We start from the raw sequence: 21,600 nt of genomic DNA, 5'->3' as shown, positions 1-21,600 counted from the left end.
AGTGAACGATGGATGTGCCTTCATCGTGCAGGTATGTTCCTCCTGGGCGGGCACGTCCTGCAGCAGTAGGGGGTTGCTCGCAGCACTGAGAGTACTCCTCCAGCCATGCACCTTTATGGGCTGTGGTAGAAGTACAGATAACGAAAAAATACTAAGCATCTTTGTCACTTTTATTTACAAGGCAACGAGCAGCATGGAAAGTACCATCACACCTAAGGCGATAAGGCCGCGTGCATGTTCAGGGAGTGGTGGTTTGGGCTCCAATAAACCCCTTTAGCACAGAGTCACAGAATGGTTTGGGTTGGAAAGGACCTGAAAGATCATCTGGTTCCAACCCCCTGCCATGGGCAGGGTTGCTTAGTTACGTTGCTTAGATGAGAAAACAATATTATTTGTACAGAGACAGTAGTTGGGTATGCATATAGTATATGGATCTGTTTTAAAATATGGGAGGGCTGTGACCTTGAATTCCAGAGGAGATTAAGTAGAATGCATCAGTAAAAGCCGTCTGTAATCAGATTCCTTGCACAGTTTTTCTTTTGGTGCTTTTGATCTGAGATGAAGCCAGTGAGTGATGTGAAAGTCGCCTTAGCAGAGCATGAAACTTCCTAACTTATTGCATGCATTTGGCACGTGTTCAAATGGCTCCGTGTGGGGTCAGTTGTACTTTAACCTTGAGCTTTAGGCACGCTGCTGGAGAGTCCAAGCGATTTGATTTGTCCTCTTCTTTCCTTGGTTAATATATTCTGTCTTAAAAGTGAAAATATTTAACAGAATGACATTTTTTTCCTTCTTTCCACTAGTCAGATGTTAAATGCTACGATCTAGATAACTTATTTTTTTTAATCACTCTCCAAAGTACTGTGTTAAAGCCATTTCAGTTTGGGAGCTAGCCAAACCTAGCTGAGGAGTTTCTTATCTAGCCTAGTCATTCTGCAAGCATTCCCTTAAAGCTCTCCTTCAGCCCTGAGAAATGAGCTGGTAAAGCTGCTGTGTCTCCGGTCTGCCTGCCCAGCATCTCAGCAAACTATGAATTTAATAGAAATGTCTTTGGAAGCAGTCCTATTTTGGTGTTGCTCAATAGCAAATATATCACAGTATCGCTTAAATGCCAACAGAGGTATTCATGGTTATTTCATACTACGGGACAGGGCTTGATGCATCTTCCATAGCAGTATTTTGTTTGTTGGTCTGTCTCGTGCAATCTGTACAGTTTCCTTTAAAAAAAAAAAATGACAGCAACAACAACAAAATTGAGCTTTTCATGACTGGTGTCATGTGGCGTTTTCCATCAGTCTTAAAGAAAACTTGTTAAATTTCAACATGTTTGGACATTACCCTAGCATAATTCCTTAACGCTCTCAAATGTTGCCAGTGCATCCATTTAACAGAGAGGTGTTTTGTCTCTCCAGCCACAGAACTATTTTTACAACCTCTGGGGAATATGCCTCCTTTGATTCGGGCTATTTTGCTTTGTTTCCTTCTCCCCAGCTAGTTATTTGATTTGGATCACACTGCTGTGCTTGGTGCCTTACTTCAGTCAGATTGCTCCCCAGTAACTCAGGCTGAATGCTTCCCCGCGTGTCTTCTCACGCACGCCGAAAAGGAGCACTGCTCTCTGCAAAGGGCCTTAAAACCATCGCCTGCGCTTCTGTGCTGTTGACCGAGCTGACAAGTGGGTTTAGATGGCTTGCAGGATGCTTCTGCATTTTGTCTCTTACTTGTATCAGTTTGCCTAGCGCTTGGGATGGGGTCATCTGTAAGCAATGCGCAGCCTGATACAAACAGCTATACGTTTATCAGCCGCAGAACAACAGAGATAATCCCTAACTCGATTTTCATGCAGTGTAACTTTTTTTCCCCCAGAGACATGCTGCAGATGTGATGGGATTAGGAGATTGTTAATATTGTAATACTGTAAATATTTCAACACAATTTGTTCTTGAGATGGGTGTGTGAAGGTGACAGTGCACTGCACAGTGACACTCCAAGCGGTATCCCTGGAAGCAAGGGGAAGGGTCTTCATTTCGGGGTGAAGAGGGAAAGCCGCTGCCTCCAGGGTTCTCCAGTTGTTCCCAGGTCCTCGCACTGTAATTTGCAGGTCGAGAACCCCAGTGTTTGCAGCAGGCATGGCCAGGGCTGGGACGGCTGCCGGAGAGAGAGCCTTCGAGTAGGTAGGAGGCTGCAGCCAGGACCTTCTGTACAACGCTGTGTTTGCACAAACGGGAACACGGCTGCAGAGACACTGAATAAATGTTTTTGCAGCACCTTGGGGTCACTCGCTGTGCCCTAGAGCGGGGGTGAGGGGGCCTGTGGGTGAGGAGAACTCGGGGCGAGGAGGCGCGCTGCAGGGTGCGGCCTGCGAGCACGGCCAGGCCACTTCATCCCCCTGCTCTGCTGTGGTGCCAGGAGGCCGCCTGGCCTTGCTGTGCGCCGAGGGATGGAAGTACCCTTTGGTCTTCCCTGTTCAGCAGTAGTGCAGCATAAAAGCAGGCCGTGTCACTAATTAATTTCTGCAAGGGCATGTCCTTACTTAGCTTTTTGTTCTTTGGAGGTTAAGGGCAGTGCTCCTCCGTGACAGGAAGCTGAGGGTTAGTTAGGTTTTTGGAGTTTGAGTAGTTTCTTAGAAAATTACAACATGTTTAATGATGGAGTTGCTTTAAAGGTGCCTTTTTAAATGTATCATTCAATATACTGAATATATCTGTAATGTTAAAGCTGGTTAAAACATGACCTTTCTTCTTCTTTTGCACAGGATTTGAATGTTTGCTGATAAACCTTGCCTAAAACTTTTGGTCAGTAAATGAGCTGTGCTCTTTTACTTGTGGTCTTGTGACAGAAGACTCCGTTTGCTAGATGAGCATCTTTTCTGGCCCTGTGCTGTTTATGTTTTAAATCCTCTTGACAAGTAGAGCAGCTATTGTGCTCCTTGTGTATATGTAAAATTAACAAGCTGCTTGTATTGCCTCCTCATCTAGATCATCATCCTGAAGACAAAGTGTTTTCAATTTGCAAAGCCAGGAGAATGAAAGGCTGAGGAGGTGCAATGCAATACCAGTGCTCAGGAGCACCATTACCAATTAATAACGCTAACAGGAGGAGGAGGCTTGTGTTCCTTATCACGAGACCATTTTTTAAGTTGCGCAAGTTTTAAAACTCAGCCCATTTTTCCTTGTGTGCATTTGACAGGCTCTCTGTAAGAATCTCGAAAATGCACATTTGGATTTAGGGTGAAGTGAGCAACATTATTATTCAGCTTTGAACTTTTGGTTTCCGGTTTGTGGGAAACTTTTTTTTTTTACTACATTTTTACAGCTTTCAGCCATTTTAGTGAGTAGATCATAACATTATTAAGTACATTAACTTACCTGTTTATTCACTGCTTTGTGCTCAGCTCTTGAGAAATTGATACTGAGATAAGCAGGCATAGTTCTGATGTCAGATGATATTGCTGGCTCTGTGGCAGCAGACTGTCTGCTCCTGTATCTTTTAGATCACTGTGGAGAACTTTGCATGTGTGATAGAGCTTACGCTACCTGTCTCCTTGAGATTTGCTTACAGTGAAGCAATGAAGGGGGTAAAACTTGTAGCCTTTAATACAATCAGCACTATAGTGGCTGTGTCATGTAGGACTGAGAGGGTACCTCTGAAGCAAAACGAATGGACTCTTCGTAGACTTCCTTTCTTATTCCTAGCTGCAACTTAGCTGTGTATTGGACTCCAGAAGTACTTCAGTCACTTTTGTTAATAACTAAACCAGCCAACTAAGACGCCAGTTCTTTATATTTTGTGCCTTAGAGATGTATAGTATGTATGATACTGCAAGTGCAGCAGTATTCCGGGAATAGTATATATGGATATTCCTCTGGATCACAGAGGAACTTTAAACTTCATGGAAGAACCACTGTACAAAAAAAAAGTTTGAAAATATGAATAGTAAAAATGTGAAGAATTCAGAGGATATGTACTAAAACAGAGAGTACTTTCAGAAAGTTCCTTAAAGTTTGAATGCAAGTAATAACTACAGTAGATAACTAGAAAAGGAGGGAGGGGAGAGGGAGTTCTGTTTGTAATGAGGAAGCTATGAATAGAGGATAAAAACAAATTTGTGGCTTGGATAACCACATGGAAGAAGCAGGGAGATTTATTTGTAAACGTAAACTGGATGATGCCCAATGCCCAGACAAGAAAAGACCTATGATTGATAACTGTCTTTTGTCTGCTGTTGCTGTAGCTGTAAAATCCTGGATGTAGCCAGCCAGTCTCTCTGGTTTCAGGTAACTAGCTAAATGTTAGAGTAACAAGTTTCCTGCTTTTTCTGAACAGAAACAGGAGCCAGTGGGTTAGAAAAGGAAGGAAATAAGAGGTATTGCCTGCTAGAGACACCATGCTTGCTTCAAGTAATATCCATGCACTTGACACAGTTTCATGAAGTGTTTCCTCTTGATTACTTCTCACAACTTGGAAGATAAAGAATGTGAACTCAGGAGGAGCTTTCCTCAAATAAATAAATGGGAATTACAGGTCTTTCATAGCAGTTATCTAACTTCCTGCACTTCAGCCTTACTCATGCTCTGGAAACCCCCTAATATAAAAAGCCGCAGTTCTTCCCTCTGTTGAGCATCAACTGCAGGCCATGTTGGCACAATACCTCGGCTGCTCGTACCTGTTATGTGGTATGGATCCGGGCCAACTTAAATGGACAGCTGCTAGCCTACCTCTGCCTTCCTGTATCCCTGGAAGAACAAATGTGTTTTTCTACGCAGTTCAGTGGAAGTGGAGCTTGTTGTTCAGCTTAGCGGGAAGCTGAGCGTTTAGGGATGTACTCCCAGAAGGCGAATCTGCCCTTCTGGAGACAAAAGACAAGAACAAAAACCAAGGACGCGGGTGCGACTTTCCTCCAGATTCACACAGCTGCATGCCTTTCTGGTCTGTCTGTGTAATGCTTTTCTCTTGCCAAGGTGCCTTTGAAGGTACAAACGTTTGTTTCTGAAACATTAAATGTATGTATACAAAAGGAACTAAGTCATCTGAATTCATACTTCCTGTAGTCCTGAAGCTGTTCTTGAGACAGAGAAACTAACAAAAATACAGGGAGTAGAGCTGTCTTAATTAAAAACAAAATAATTATTTTTTACTGATGTGTTTAGTAAGAGGCTTGTAATATATTCTTAGTTTAACTTTGATCTGTAGTGCTAATACACTCTTTGAATATTAAACAAACAAAAGCTCCAAGTCTACTCTTAAGCATGCCATTTGTTTTACCTGTTAAACGGAGAAATTGCAGTTCTTAACAAAAATAGCAAGGTTCACCTTCAGAAGCTGAGATAACAAATACTAAAAAAAAATATATCAGCCAATCTTCAGGTGCATAGATAGGTCAAACAAAAAAAAAACCTCTAAGGGTTTACAAGCTGGTCATTGACTTTTGGAACCTGGAGTTTATGGTAGCAAAGTGCTTGAAACAGGTAATCCAGAAACCTCTTATAGAAACCTCCAGAAACCTATTACAGAAATGTCCCAACATGAACATCTGAGCACAGAAAGAGTCTGCATTCTCCCACACTTACTCAGCTGCGAGAGTCAGGACTGCAGTAGCAATGTGCATGTGCAAACCACAAGCTTAGAGTGAACTCCTCTTTCTGTTTTTCACTCCCCAATTCTTTTTCCTTCTTTCTGAGTTGAGGTGTACTCTCCCTGTAAACACCAAGCCAAAGCAGTTAGTAGCAGAAGCGATGCTTGCTCATCTTCTATGTCCTACCCAAATGTTAGGGTGCCCCTCCAGAAAGTGGGAGATGCTTCCTTCCTCTGCCTGGGGGGGGCTGAAACCCACTCCCCTGCAGCCTGGGGGACTGCCCTAACCACAGGCTGTGGGGTTGGGGATGTGCCGTGCTCCTTGTCCTCTCCCTGGGGCCATGCTGTTGTGCAGAAGGAATCCCTGCCTGATAGGTGAGAGTACAAAGGGCAGAGGGGTTTTGTTTTGTCCTTCTTTTCTAGAGGTGTGTGACTAGGACTCTCTTTGGAGGAGAGGTGAGTGGGCAGTCTGAAGTACAGATTTCAGTTCCCAGTTATTCAAGTCAATAACAAGTAATGCAAAGTGCATAAACACTGGTGGGAGCAGGGAGAGAAATATGCAATTACTCCTCTCCGTGATTGTGCCGTATCTGTCAGAGGTCTGGCTAAAAGAACATCTTTTCCAAAGCCCCTTCCTAATAAGCTGAGAATAAAACATAATAACGCATCATTAGCATTTAAGGGATGGATTTAGGAGCCGTCCTAAAAAGCCAACCTATTCAGCTGCGGCCTAGTCCTCAGCATCAGTACTGAGGGACGGATGCACTCAGCAATGTACCACTCTCTCTGATGATTTTTTTTAACCAGCATCTTAAAGTATACCCAGTCATTATGCAAGCAACTACGAATGAGGGGTCCTAGGAAGAATTTAGCAGGGTTTAATTGGCTAAAAATTCATTCATTTGGTCAAATTTTGAACTGTTTTAAGGTATTTCTAATTAAAACAAGGCAACAGACTGCCTTGTTGGAAAGATTGCAGAGACTAATGCACAGCTTGAAATAAGCCTGAGCTATAAAATTTGAGCTTCAGCTGCGAAGTGGTAGGAGAATGAAAGATACCACTCAGGTTTCTGGAAGTGTCATGGTTCAGCTCTGCAGGCAGTTTTGTACCTGCGAAGCCTAAGCCTGCACAGTAAGTGCTCCAAAATGAAGGCAGACACGAGGGGAAGGCAGTAGGCATCTTCGAAAGCAAAGTATTGTTAGAATTACATGCCTCTGATTGTAGTTGGCATTAAAAACAAAACAAAACCAGTTTTCATCCTCATGATTGAATTTGTGATATGAATAATATAATGCTGATCATATTTTTTGATCTATAACAGAATCTTTACCAGATGCTGCACTTTCCTTCCTGTTACCCTACAGAAGGCTGGTCAGGTCCTCTTCCCAAAATGTAAAGATGCAGAAACCACCTTCATTTGGAAACCAGAAGGCTTTAGTTCAGTCAAATCAGTCATCACCAGTTCAGTCAAATCTTCAACTTTCCCTTACCATCACAAATAAAGTATTTTCCTACAGTTTAGGCCATAAGAATTACTGAATTTGAATTTAAATACAGTGCAAACAAACTTGTGTATTGGTCCTAACATAGTATGCAGTTTCAATATGTAAACATTATTCAGAGAGACTGTTTCTCTGCTGTTTTTTATTATTTTAGATGTTTTTGTTGAGTTCAAAATGTAGCTAAGTCCTGTAGTGCTTTGACCTAATGATCTTTGCAGATGGATAAGATTAACCTTGACATTTCATCCTCCAAACCTGTGTTTACAGCAATCCTCCTTTACCATTAAATCTCAGCCTAGGTGCATGGATCATAGGCATAAAAAAAAAAGTCACTGTTTTTGTCTCAGGAATCCTTTGTGCTTTGCCATTTGCAGAATTGGGTCTCTGCTCAGGATATGCTTCTGGGTGAAGACGGCTTGTGGTGACAGGATTGAGAATGAAACGCAGGTTTTGAGCATAAGTGCTGACCACAGTGGCTCTCCAAAAGACTGCATGGCTTTTCTGTAAAGATGGTTGTATGAAATTGCCTATGGGAAGTCTTAAAGAGGAGCAAACAGTGGAAAAAAATACTGCTTTGCTGCCAGCTCTTGCATACTTCAGCCTAGGCTTTTAAGACGTGTCTTGTCGCAGAGGAAAACAGCTGTTCCACGGCGTTCATAAATAATACAGGCAGTATCTTGGTTCCACGATATTCTCAGTTTCCTTAGCAGTGTTACAGGCTCATTTCAGGACACCAGCACAGGCAGTCTTTAATTGCCTGTCAGTAGCAAAGATTCAGAGTTTCCTGTTCAATACGGTATTTAGAGCAGTCGGCCTCCTCCTGGCAATGCTGACACCCTCAACCCGTATGCTGAGACATGAATTTTTGGTTAAGATAGCTGCATACAGCTATCAATACACGCTTCTCAGAAGTGGGTTGGTTCACCGGCATAGACAACACTGTGAGATGTAAGCCACATGTGTGATGTGCATGTGTGTGTATGAAGTGACCCCACCACTAATATGGGAAAGTAGAAGTCTATTTATAAATTTTCTCCTGTAGCCCAGGGATTGTTGTACAAACCTTCATCCCCGAAATTCCACTCATACTTGAGCAAATGCTGTGCCGTGGAGTTGTGAGTGTTGGGCCACACGGTCAGGATGTGTCCTTTAGTGAGCGTGTGTGCACATTTGACAGATACTTTTGCCAAAGAGAAATACAGATGTTTGTCAAACTGAGTGGTTCTGACATAATTAAATACATACTCTCTTACTCAGGAAAAGCAGCTAATTGCGTGAGTGTGTAAAGTTTCGGTATTTCTTTTAAACTTTTTTTTTTCTTTTTTTTTTTTTTTTAAGTCTTTGAAGTGATGTGCTTGCTCTTAAAGCTCATTATGTCAGCAACATGTGTTACATGATGAAGCTTTTGAGAAAAATAGAAGGAGCTACAAATGAAAGCCAAATTGGAAAATGTCCACTCCGAGTAGTAAGCATATTCTAATTTCAGAATATAATAATTCTCCTGTGTTACATCAGGATTTATTGCTCAATCCATGCAGCCTTTTGAAGCGCCTATTTGTATGTTTTCTGTAAATTTCCCTTGTTTTACTCCCTGGTGATTTTCATACATTAGCTGCTAATTCACAGCACAGTGCTGTAATTCCTTAAGAAAAAAATAACCTTTGTCAAGTGAGTATGAATTACATGGCCCAGTGTAATCATCATACTGGTTAATTATCTCTCATTTATCCTAGGAAGAATTAGACCTCTAAAGCAGAGAAAAGGTGGCAGGGTACTCATAGAGATGCCAAAATGCTTGCATATCTAATTCCTCTGGTAAATTTTTCATGAGGAGGGAATTTCTTCTTAGGTTCCACAGTGATACTGAGTAACGGAGTGGTGAGGAACAGTCCGCAGGACAGCTGCACAAATTGGATAACCTGAAATTGTGAGCAGCTAGGTTTGGTTTAAAAAAAAAAAAAAAAAAAAAAAAAAAAAAAGGAAATGTATTTTTGAAGAGATACCTCTTAGAGCTAAAATATATGGCAGAGGAACACTAATGGGTAGGGGAAAAAGGGCAGGATACTACAAGGTGAAGGATGCCTGGGGGTACAAATTGCTATAGATTAGTCTCCACAGAATTAAATTTTGCTTATTTCCGTTTCATGACTCAGAATAAATTTAAGATGTTGGTGCTTAATTGTAGATGCATGAATATTTCATACCCTGCTCAGAGAACTGCATGCCTTAGGTAGGTAGATGGGTACTGTTTCATCTTCTCAATAAATTGAATAAAAACATTGCTAAGATTGTTATTGTTATACTTTCGGCTTTTATTGCTGTGGCGTCATGAGAGATGCACATGGGATATACTGGCAGTCTCTCTGTATAAGCAGCCCTCTGGTGCCTGACTGCACCAGATAGTTCAGACACTGCACATTAAGCAGGCAGGACAGCCTGGGCAGAAAATGCCATGCAATCCACTCTAAAATTTGCTTTCTGAACCTTTTTTCACCATGTTAGATGCAACAGTATGACAGTTCCTGCCCTAGAGAAATACATTTAATGCCATCCTCAGTGTTTGCTTGCTTGACCTTTTCAGTGCTTGAATTCTGGGTGAAAGTGGAGTGGGGGAAACTTTCTTCCTTTACTGGACTGCAAATGGAATAAACATGAGCAGTGGAGAAACTAAGGACAAGGTTACCTAGACCTTTTTTGCTTCTATAACAACATGTATTTTTGTTTTTTTGAGAGTCATCCCACTAGCTTCTGTCCTTTTATTGCTTTAGGAAAGGAGAATTGAGATTGTATATTGAATGTGCAGCAAAAAGGTGAGTTTGGTAGGTGGTTTGGCAATGGGTGCTTGTGTCTATTCAGTTTGAAGTATTGCATACTTACAGGAAGTGAGATTGTATAGATTATGATAGATGAATTAAGATGAATTAAGACAGTTTTAGGGTTTGTTGCCTATTGCAGCCCTCGGGAGGGAGGAATAAATATATCTTCTTGTTTGACCTTTGCTTTAAATATTGAAATTGTTGAGGAAGATGTTGGAAAATTAAGGCTCCAGTCTGTACTTCTGGTGCTCTGTGAGTCTGAATATCATTTCTGAACAGCGAGTAAAAGTTGATGCAATGAACAAACTCCGTTGTCAGCAGGCTTATATTTAGGAGGAGGCTGACCTTCCTTCTGACACTTTGCGGAGGAATGGGTAAGGGACTCAAGAAATAAGACATGTTTTGAAAGTTGTGTTGGTGCTTTTGTTTTTTTAAGGAAGTTGAGTAATGCAAGACAAGTTCTTGTTGAAGAAGCTGCTATTTCAGTTTTTATAAGAGCACGTCATTGTCTTCCCGTTAGTGCTTATGCCTGCTGTGCAATGCTTAGAAGTGTAACGCTGTGTTCTGCTTGCTCCGATGTGTAGCAGTGGGCTCCTAAATGAAAACTTCAGCTGTTAGCTGTTGAAAATGCAACTTAAATATTTCGTAGAAAGTTAGCATTTAGACTGACTGACTGAATGAGGTAGGTGACTTCTTCAGAAAGTACTCAATTGCTATTTAGTAGATCTTTCAAAGTCTTCCATTGAGGCATATCAGACTTCTTGACAAGCAGACTACAAGGCTGATGAAACTGGACTTTTCCGTGGTAATTAATGCACAGTCATACCTGCATGACCGCACAGACACTCCATGTTTTCTGCTTTGTTTTGTCAGTAAGTCATACTCTTTCCCTTGTTATGCAGTGGTGTTGCACAGGCTGCTGGATTGCATTCAGCATTTTACTGTCAAGGGCACATTGGCAAGCTGTGACATTATTTTCCTGGGATGGACAGGAAGGCAGAAAGATAAGTCAACCTTGTGGAAGTATATGGTTGCTGCAAAGTAAAAAGCCTTGAACCTTGTGATCGTAAAGATTGCTTTGTCAGGTCGTATTTTTCCTGTTGGAAGTCTGTTCTTGTTATCAGTTTGAAAAGATAAAATGAGCTGCTTCTATGCATAACCTCTTTTTTTAACCATTCTTATCATTGTTCAGAGTAACCGAAAGTACAAAAATGTAGGCCTATAAAAAATACCTAATGTTAACTGCAGAGATTACATATATAAACAGCCTATGTATAATCATCAGTAAGTAAATTTGCACAAGTATAAGCTCACCCTTTCAAACTACTCTGATAGAAGGCATGTGAGGATAAGTAAATTCTGTGTAGAGAAAGAAGTCCTGTTTTGGCTTTTTGATCATTTATTTCACAGCTCAGGCATGTAGCTCCTTTCTTATACAGAGTATTTTGTCACTTTGGAAAAAAGATGGAAAGATATTTTTAAAACTGTGTAACATATCCATGAGTTCAGATGGGTTCCTGTGGGTCAGATGTCGTTATCTTCTGTAAAATAAAAAGCCAAGCTGTCAGCTAAAAATAAATGGGAGTTAGCGTTTCTCAAGTGGTTCTTGAGAATAAGACGAGTGCAGCTTGTCTGGACTAATGCTGTACTAAGTAAAAGCTGTAGGGGGTATCTAGATGCTGATGAGGTGCTAGGAGAAAACCAAAAAACCTTGAGCTGTGCTTTGCAAGTGGTACAGACACATTGTTGCGAGTGGTGGGGATGAGGGAGGAAGGGGGGTGGGATTTTCCAGGCTCAGGCCCAGCTCTGGCAGCAGGCCACTTCCCCCGCCTCTGTTTCCATCATCCCCATCTTTTCCACTCTTATTTTGGCCTTCTTACTCCAGCACGGCTGGGTCCATGTTCACCTTCCTGCCATCTGGGTGCCACCCAGGGGTTATTTGCATTGTAGGGGCTCGGGGTCTGCCCTGCTTCATCCTGGGGGGGCTCTTGTATAGGAAGATCCCCATAAAGCCTGGGCTTCGTACGGATATAGTTGCTCTGCAGAGATGTTGTATATGCCGGCCTGCTGCTATGGGTCATGTGGGGATGTAGAGGCCTGGGTATGCTTTCTGAATGCTACTGGGATAAATCTCACTGAGTTGGAAAAAGCAAATTTTATTTAGGAGCTGTAAAATTTGTCTAGCATTGCTCAAGTACTAATAGCAAAAGAAGCAACCTTGACACTAGGCAGCCACACCTTCCTTCTTCTGATACATTATCTCTTTGCTTTCAAGGCATCAGGGTGGGCTGGTGTTTCTTTGGTTGGTTGGTTGTTGTTTTTTTTTTTTAATTATTATTTATTTTTGTACAAGTGTTGGACAACGATGAAATGTTTCCAACTTCTGTGGCTGAAACAATGGAATCAGTTGGCAAAAAAACTTAACCTGAACGATGAAAGTTTATTTTCTTTCAAACCTACAAATCTATGTGGAGCCTCTCTTCCTGAAAATCTTCCTTTGTAAATGGTGCTCATTGGCTTCTGGAGGCAAGGATTCAGTAGACTTTTAACTTCAAGTACTTAGTTTGTCCTTCTTAATTTGCAAGGTCCATAACGGGACTGCGATGCAACCAGATGAAGGCACAGTAACAGGGTCCTCACAGAAACAGTGACCAATGCTTTATGATCAGAAAGGTCTTCTCACAGCATAATGGAAATTAGTGATTTGAATGATCTGTTCAAGTATTAACTTTTAGAAAGGAAAGTGTTTGTTTGTTTTTTCCGGACTTTTTAAACACTCCTAGTTTGAGGAACTCTGAAGTCAGGTTTCAGCTTGCAGTCCGTTTTTACAGCTGTACTAAATCCTCGACAAAAATGGCCTGTCAGGGTGGAAGCGACAGCAGGCCCTTCATCCGCATGGCCAAGTGGACACAAGTATAAGGACTGAACAAGTGCTTAAAGAATTGTACCAAGTGACAACTTTTCAAAATATAATACTTTAAACAAAATAAAAATGCTGAGCAAATAGAAGATTGCTGGGAAAATATCCAAATGTTTAAGTACACCAGATAAAAAGCAATTAGAAAGGGCCATGGAGATCCTCCACCCTGAAGGTTTAGGGGGAAAAAAGCTGCCTGTGGAAAAAGGTGCTGTCCCAGACCAAACATCCCTAAAATCTAGAAGTTTCCTGTGAAGTTTAGGAATAATCGGGGCAAGAGCAAGTGCAGGCAATGGCTGGTGTGTCAAGTGCTGACACCAAGCAGAAGTTAAACTGGCTTCTGTGTTAGTACAGAGCGTCTCCAGATGAGGCCCCGTGTTAGCAGGCACTTGTCTGATGGAGGTCCATCCAGCGCCAGGACCGTGGTGTTGGCCTGCGCTGCATAGGCCTGAGCGTAGCAAGGTGATAGATGTAGTCATCTTTTTGGGCACCGGGCCCTTGGGCTGTTGGCCTGTGAGAGGTGGTGTTTCGGGGTGGAGAGGCCAGGTGCTGACTTGAAGGTTTGCCTGGATTCTTCGCTTTGCCGTGGACACCCAGCAGCGTTTGGGGCATTTCTTCCCATCAGGAAAATGCAGGCCTTACCACTCGGGTTGGATTTGCTGAACTTGGCGCTGTGCTTTTATTGTTGGTTCCTCAGAGTTACACAAATGCCAGGTTTTGGCTGTGAAGGTATTTCTCCTTTGTGTAACTCAGTGCAACACAAAATAGCTAATGTTTCCTATGTGTTACTTGTTCTGAAGATCTCATACGAAGTTTTTTAGGTTTGGGCTTTTTTTAAATCCATATTAGATGCTCATAAGGCAAACAGCCACAGGATCATTTCTTGGCTGCACAAGGAGTGAGTTATGATAAAATAGTTTATCATGGCTGATAGCAGAATGCTGATAAGTGGAGCTGTTTTTTCCTGTGTTTGTTTCTGGGCCTGGGTTTCCATCCCGTCTCCCACCCGGCCCAGAGAGAGCCGGGACAAGAGTCTGACCCGATGTCATTGTGGTAAACACAACGCGCTATCGTGTGACACTGCGCTTCCCAACCTGGCTCCCGCTTGTTTATACAGGTGCCTATAGAGGAATGCGAGTATTTAAAGTAAAGCATCAGGCCTGGTAAACACAGAAGTTAATGGGTCACATGCTAGCAGTGGTGCACCCCCTCAACACTACTGCATCTTAAAGCTGCCAACCATAGGCTGTTATTTTCCCTTTCAGATGTGTTACCCACAGTGGGAATCCAGACTTGTAAGTGTCCCTGGAATGTGTTTGTGTGGCTGGCTGTTACACTTTTCCCCCCCAGCTCTTCCCCCATGTGAAAGCCCTTTCTCCTTTTCACAGAAAGAATTTCACATACTGCACTACATGGGTGTTGTTTTTTCATTCGCACCATTTTTGTCCTAACCATTATCTACATATGTTTCTTGTATCAGCGTCTCTTCCTCTTTTGGGGATATGATAAGCAGGAATAACTTTGGGAAGATAAAGCAGTTCATATCAATACTGTTATGACAGCAGAAGTCTCTGGTTCCAATCCTCGCTGATGCATGGATCCCAAAATTTGCCTTTGCTCTTGGACACAGGGAGGTCATCAGGGACAAAGTGAGAGTTGGGGATTGTCTAAACAGATGCTTTTCATCAGCAAACATCCTCTTCCTCTCCTCTTGAAAACACTTTTTTGTAGCAGTATCAGCATCCCTGCTAAGGATAGGAAGTCATGCTGTTTAATCTTGTTGATTTAGCATAATAAGAGGGGTGCGAGTCGTTAATACATTATTGAAAAGATGGTTTGAGATTTCTGGAACTTTTCCTTGCTCATCCAAGGTGGGCAGTGTAACTATACAGGTTTTTTGAAGGCTTAGGTCTCTTATTTATAAGAAAATAAGGTGTTGATTTCCTTGGCTGTGTCTTTAGTTTCCTGGTATTGCTGTAAAGGCATTGAGATGTACACTTCAAGGACTTTCAGTTCCTGCAAGCATTCCAGATTGAGCAGAGGGTTTGCTCAGGGCTATGTCCTGACCCATCTGCCTGCTGACCATGACTGAGGCAGATCTCTTCTTGTTGACTTTCTTGTAAGGCTTCATCTTAACACCTCCCTCGGCATTTTCAAGGGTTTGTTTTCAGCTCTGTACAGCTAGTTTTTCTGGGAACCTGAATTTCAGAAAAAAATTGGATGTTAGATGAACAATATGAGCTTAAATCTTAAAAGGTGGGTTTAAATCCTGCCATGCATAGCACAGTTAACCCCATAGGTGAAGGAGAGCAATACATAAATGGTTGAGGTGTGAAAAATAATGGTGAAATTTTTGAGTGTAGTTGCTAGTGCTAAAACATTTATGAAGGTTGGGATTTACAGGTCTGATGAGGTGGAAAATAAATCAACAGCTGAATAAATAAAAGTAATAAATGGCAAAACCTAGTAAACAAAAAAAGAGAAAGAAGAGCAACTGGAATGGCACTGTGAAAGGTTGGGCAGAGCAGGCAAGTGCAATATTTTCAAAGAGTCTTTTCCTCATGTTTTTTTTGGCTGTGTTTCATTAGATGTATGTAAAATCTAATGCTTTTTTTAGTCATCAGTGTAACTGAAGAAACTGTATTTTTCCTGTCTAGCTAACATTCCCATTTCCACTAAAAGTGCATTGTCAAGTGGGATGACCGCATTCATGCAGTCATTCAGTGACCTGAGGTAAAGCCGGTAAGAAAGATTTATGTTTCAATTTGTTCAGCTCAGGGGGACTTCTACTGTGAATGGATGTGTAGTTTTATTCTCCCTAGCTGCAACTGATTTGGAGGCAGTGTATTAAAGAAAGCCACTTCCAGCTTTCAGGAGGATTGCTTCAGCTCTGTCCTTAGGTTTTGATATGCTTTTGTGTGTGTGTGTGTGTGTGTGGTTTTGATGTTTCGTTTTGTTGTTATTTTTAATTTTTTTTTTATTTTTTTTTTTTGATTAATGTTGTTTTGGACAGCCAGAGTCTGTTTGGAAAGCATGCACCGTGTGGAATGTGTAGTCTCCCTGCTGAAATGAAAACTCAGAGGGGGTAACTGAATACTCCCTGCAGTCAGTGCATTGCCAGCCTAAAGAAAAAACAAACATGCTTACAGAGAACAATGAACATTCCTTGAAACCCTAGGAGACAGATTTTTTTTTTTTTTTTTAAGACAAAAAAAAAAGACCCTGTCAAGGTCTTCAAGCCCAGCCTTCTGAATTGTTGACATCCAGGTGGCACACAGGCTTCTCGCCCCTTGTTGTTAAGTTGGTACCTTGCTGAGCTGCAACTAGTTGGCACTTACATTTTGCAGTTTAAAATGTGTGCTCCTACAACATATTTTTCCTCTTTTTTTCCACCTCTGCCTGAACTTCTCTCTACATTTCTAGTGATTCAACTCTGCTTTTCATTAAGGTTTTCCCTCTGCTTTTCTGACCTACTGGGCTTCAGACCTCCAAATGTAGTTTATTTAGAAGCAACCCAGAAATGCATCTGGACAGTTGAAGGACTTGAGATTGCCTCTTCAGAGGGTTGTGATTCATGAATCCCCAGTTGCTTGTTCTCTTGTTTAGCTCTGCCTGGCTTCAGGGCTCCTCAGATGGCAGCCGCTCAATTCTCAACAATTGTAAACGAAACTCTTCCCGTGCATTTAAGTGATTTCCACTGTGGCTCCCCGGCTTTCAACTTCACTGTAGATTTGAACTGAGAATTCAATATTCTGGTAAATTCTTGACATTCAGAAGATACGCAGGCAGGTCAGAGGCAGGTCACAGCTTGAGAGCTAGATGTATCAGGATGTAGAGACTCGCTCTGTCTTTAATTATCTGTGTTTTTATTAAGATAAGAAGTTCTGGAAATTAAGTTGCTTGATTAGTATTAATAATGAGTGTTTTAGAATGGCGTATAAGACTAAGCATTTTACATGGCATTCTTTTTGGCTTAGATTTAAAGGTCTGAAGATTTTTAAGACATCTATCCTGAAATTACATAAAGAGAGCTTTTATGTGCATGAAATGAGATTGCTGTGGTGTATGAGATCATCCTAATGTACTTTCATCAAGAGATATTGCTTATTTTATTAGGTTATTTAATTTAGACTTTCTTTGCAGGAGTATCCTTAAAACCTGTACTGTGAGCACCACAGTTCATGAAGTTAGGTTTCCTCTGGATTTATCTCATTGTTGATTGACTTCGGTGCCTTAGAAGATGGTTGTACTTTATGAAGCTTTGTGCAGTTGGGGCAATTACAAGGAATTCTTCTTTGTAGGTTCACAGACATTTAATAATGAGGGACTTGGAGATACTGTAGTCGACACAAAATGTAATGAAGACATAAATTAAAATCTTTGCTTTGAACACGAAGTGTCAAGTCAGTAAGAAGAGGTAGGATATGGATTATGAGCAAATGAGGGATGAATAAAAAATCTAGATGCATAGATCATCTGAGAGGCTGGAGGCTGTGTTGACAGCAAAAGGGAAAGGAACAAACCGAGAAAGCTGAGGGCCTGACTTGCAAAGTCTTCAACACCTACAGCTGTGCTTGAAATCAGCTTAAGCTGTTGGTACTTGTTAGTCTGGCTGATCAAGCTTTTGGGATTTATTTTAAATTAAAAAATGGGCAACTTGTAATGGGCTGGCTTCCTTCGTCATTGTGGGAACTGCCCAAAACCAGCTGTTAAATTTGTTGCGTACGTGTTTCACTGCATATAATCAATAGTTCTGTAAGAATTGAATGCATACCAGAGAGGCCCATAGAAGCAAAATAACCTTTCAGTGAATATTCCTTAGCATGGCTATGTTCTTCAGCAGTGTGACACATTATTTTAATGCTTTAGATCTCAGACCAAAACCTCTTCCTCTAGCCAGAGCTGTTAGTTAGCTGTATGGACTGTAAATTCTCAGATATTTTCCAAAATGGTATATGCCTGATGAAAATCAGTTTATTTTCCAGACCAGGTTGTTATGCAATATTGTGTAGCTTCACAGAATGCCAGTTCTGTGGAGCTGACTGTGTGGTTAATGTTATCGACTATGTGGTTACTATCACTGATTACCTTTTCTGGAGAAATAGATTTAAGGTGCCTGCCCAAAGCTCTATTTGCAACTATGATTACCTGTACCGTATTGAAGAGACCTTCAGATGACAGATTTTTTGACTCTCAAATTTCCATTAAGCTTCCTACTTTTCTCAGCTAGTTTCCCTCATACCTTTTTTTTTTTTTTTTTTTCCTAATCTGATCGTCTCTGTATCATATTCTTTATAGTGTTTGGAATTTTTTCAATTATTTTAACCACTTAATTACTGTAATAGTTATTGTATGAAGCCAATATTGAAAGCTCATTAACTTGTTTTAAAGTGTCATTATGCAACCTTAATAATTCTACCATTTGGTTTGCTTTCTCTTCAGATTGAAGATGGGAGCAAAGCTGTGTCTGTGGACAAGTTACTGGCTGGGGACGAAATTGTTGGCATCAATGATGTGGGCCTCTCTGGTTTCCGACAAGAAGCAATCTGTCTGGTGAAAGGCTCACACAAGACGCTAAAGCTTGTGGTAAAAAGGTAAGCTCGTGACATTCAGCTGGAAAACCAAATATGTTCCAATCTTTACATTATTGAACAACAAATTTTGCCGAGAGTTGGCAAGATAATGGCTTTCATTTAGTGCTATTGATGTTCATATTATGTAGTGTTACTTCTTGAACAGAGGATCGTTATGGAAGAAGATGTAGGCAGAGGTAGCGTATTGATCAGAGCAAGAACTGAGGCATTGTATTCTGTGAATACTGTTGTAGTGGTAGGAATTGGTACTCTGTTCCTTCCTGCCCTCTTGAAATATGGGGACTGAAGCAAACTGTCCAGCCTGCCCTGCTGCTTCTGTATTTGGTGAGCAGACATTGGTCATGCTTTCTGGTACATTTGCAGTGCACACCAGTTTGACTCTGAGTAGGGGGTTACACGTGAAACTTTTGGAAAACTGTTTTCCCGTGAATACTTTCATGGGAACATTTATGAGAATATTTGGGATTTCAAGCATTTCTCATGTGGTTTGGTTAAAGAGTGCTGTCAGCTATGTATTAGTTAAGGGAAAAATTGAAAATATTTATCAAAATAGAACATAGTTGTGATATGGAAACTTTGTATTCTCATTTTGATTGATGACACTTAAGTTCATGCTTTTTTAAAAAACTCATTTAAGTAAAAATAAGCTTCATAAAAGAATTTTGGCTTTTGAACAGATGCTAAATGCAGGATAAATCTGATAAGTTCTGAAAAAAAAATAAAACAGGAAATTTGAACAAGAAATCTTGCTCACTAATTTTGTATTCTGGTGAATCAGAACTTTCTAATTACGTTAGAATTGCATTATACCAACTAGACTTTCATGTGGGAATTTTGGGTGTCTTTGTCGGAATCAGAAAAGAATTTTGTTGCAACACCGAAAATGCTGAGAATTGGGTTTGACTTGTATGATCAGCCAGCCCATAAATATAGTAAGTGTTCTGAAACTGTCTCAGATGAGGACTATATGTGAAAAAACACTGACAGATGAGAGGTATGTAACCATGCTTTTCGCCTTTGGTTTAAGAAGGTGCTTTTGACAGAAGCAGTTAGGGGAACGTGAATCTCTTTTGCAGGTAACAGAATTTATGTTGTTGCCAATAGCTACTTCCAGAAGCACATACAAAATTTTTGTAGCTCTGAAGATAATAAATATAAAATAAAATGCACGCACAACTATTGTAAATCATGTTGATGTTCAGCAGTTTCAATTTGTGTTGGCTATTCTGGTGAAAAAGTTTTGTTAGTGAAGCTTACAGCAGCTGTTTCTGTCACAGAAAGGGAGAACTTCAGGGTTGAGAAGTTTTATAGACACTGAAGAATCTGCCAAGGCAGCAAGTCTTAATTATAACAAATAGCTTCAGACCTAGTGGAAAGATTCCCTCTTTCATGATGCTTTTCAGTTGTGTGATAGCAACTTGCTCAGATCTGTGAATTCTGATCTATCTTTGGAAATGACAGGTTTGTTGCTGAAATACCCTAGTAGTAGACTCACCTAAGACATTCATGAAATTCGTAAGTACTTCACTCCATGCTTTTGGAGAACCTTCCTACAGCTAGTCAAGCCCTGATTTGCTGCTAGGGATTTGTGGCCATTCTTTGCAGGCAGCAGAGCCCCATTGCTATGCACGCCTGCATGCAGCTTGGTGCAAAGCTGATGGATTTTCATCAGTCTTTTCTCAGCGCTCCTCTTTTTCGTTCCTTAGCATATGCCTGTGCAGCGGTCGCAGGCAACCTAGCTGTTCTGGCCAAGAGGCTGAAATAGTGGCTGTTGTTAGGGAAAACATTTTTGTCCTAAATTCATTAAGGCTTCCAGAGCTCCCCAAACAGGCAAGAGCCTTTTGGGTCATTGGCAAGCCTGCATAATATTAGATAAAATTTAATAAAACATACTGAATGAAATTAGCTAGGGTTTTTGTTTGTGGTTTTTCAACTTTGCTCTTTCTGTTGGAAAGTTGCCTTAGGACATCAGTCCTTTGACGGTCAGAAACCTTTAAACACCCAGTTTCATTTTATTCTTGGCCAACTTGTTCCCATGCACTGCTGTCTGTGTGCCGAAACAGCTTTTCTTTTCCTGTTGGAAGTTCAAATGATGCAGGTTTTTATAAAAGCCTTGTTGCATGCTTTCTTCCAGAAGTTATGGTTTGAACAACAGCATTGTTTTGTGCTGTTTGCCCTAAATCTTAGGCTGAATTTTTATGAGTGCTTTAAACAGTCCTGTCTTTAAGCAGGCCAGTTGTGTAGTCTTTGTGTGAGCACTCCTGCAGGTCTGGATTGAATTGGATCAGGGGACTGATCTGACTGCAAAATTACTTGGGGAAGTAGGTTTTCAGCTGGATAGGACCACCACTTTCAGAGGCAGTCTGCACTTTAATTGCTTACAGCGATCTTGAAATGGCTGCCTTAGCATTTTTAGACTATTTCAGTTTTCTTTAGATCCACCCTGACTGTTCTCTGGGGAGAGCGGGGATAGTCCCACAATTCCTTTTCATTGAGTTATATATATGAGATGATGTATTGATCTTCAAGTTGTCTTAGCATCTTTTTGTCTGCTTGCCCTGTATATCCTTTGTCTAGTGGAATGATGCTTTTCTATAGCATTGATTTAACATGCTATTCCCCAGGGATACCAGCGTGATAATTTGAAGCACAAAACAGACAAGCAGTTTGAAGCTCAACGACCCAGCCTTGGAGGCTTAAAGAATCCTAGTTTTCACTCACTTTTGTCCTTGATATTGGTGGGAATTAGCTTGAGAAGCCAAGATTTCTTAGGGTTGTTTGTGTTAACTATTTCTAGATTCATCCAGAACTAAAAAGCAAATGCTTTGAAAATTATCACAATGTGGCAAAATTTACTTCTTAACAAAGTTCTTCTGGAATGCAGAGAACTTCCTGTGAACGTCAGGAAAATCAGGTTTTATTCACCGCTTCTGAGAAGCACATTCATGTGAAATTCTTCCACGTGGGTTACTCTTCCATGCAGTAATGCCAAGCCCTGGTCTCACATAGATCTCGTTATTTCTGTACCTGGGAAGCAGTAGGGCATGCTATTTTTGTTTCAGAAGTCTAATTTAGCTAAAGCCAAGACCAAGGGAAAAAGTGTTGCCATAGTGAGGAACGCGTTTCATTCACGTAATTAAATTGTGACTGTAGCAAAAGTTTCTGGTTTGAATATTGTGGTCCAGCAGTGGTACCT

At 41.0% G+C, this 21,600-nt stretch overlaps 1 protein-coding gene across 1 annotated transcript in view; it reads left to right on the top strand.

Annotated features, from left to right (window-relative positions):
- Positions 1–21,600, top strand: part of SHROOM2 (shroom family member 2) — a 124,841-nt gene that overhangs the window by 31,511 nt on the left and 71,730 nt on the right. Inside the window, exon 2 of the mRNA XM_032187321.1 lies at positions 18,253–18,404. Within this exon, the coding sequence (XP_032043212.1) occupies positions 18,253–18,404 (152 nt within the window). The remainder of the gene's footprint in view (positions 1–18,252; positions 18,405–21,600) is intronic.

This window comes from Aythya fuligula, chromosome 1, assembly GCF_009819795.1.
Source record: "Aythya fuligula isolate bAytFul2 chromosome 1, bAytFul2.pri, whole genome shotgun sequence".
Classification (NCBI taxonomy): Eukaryota; Metazoa; Chordata; class Aves; order Anseriformes; family Anatidae; genus Aythya; species Aythya fuligula.
The sequence above is the reverse complement of the archived record's forward strand: the minus strand, read 5'-3'. Positions and strand labels throughout refer to the sequence as shown.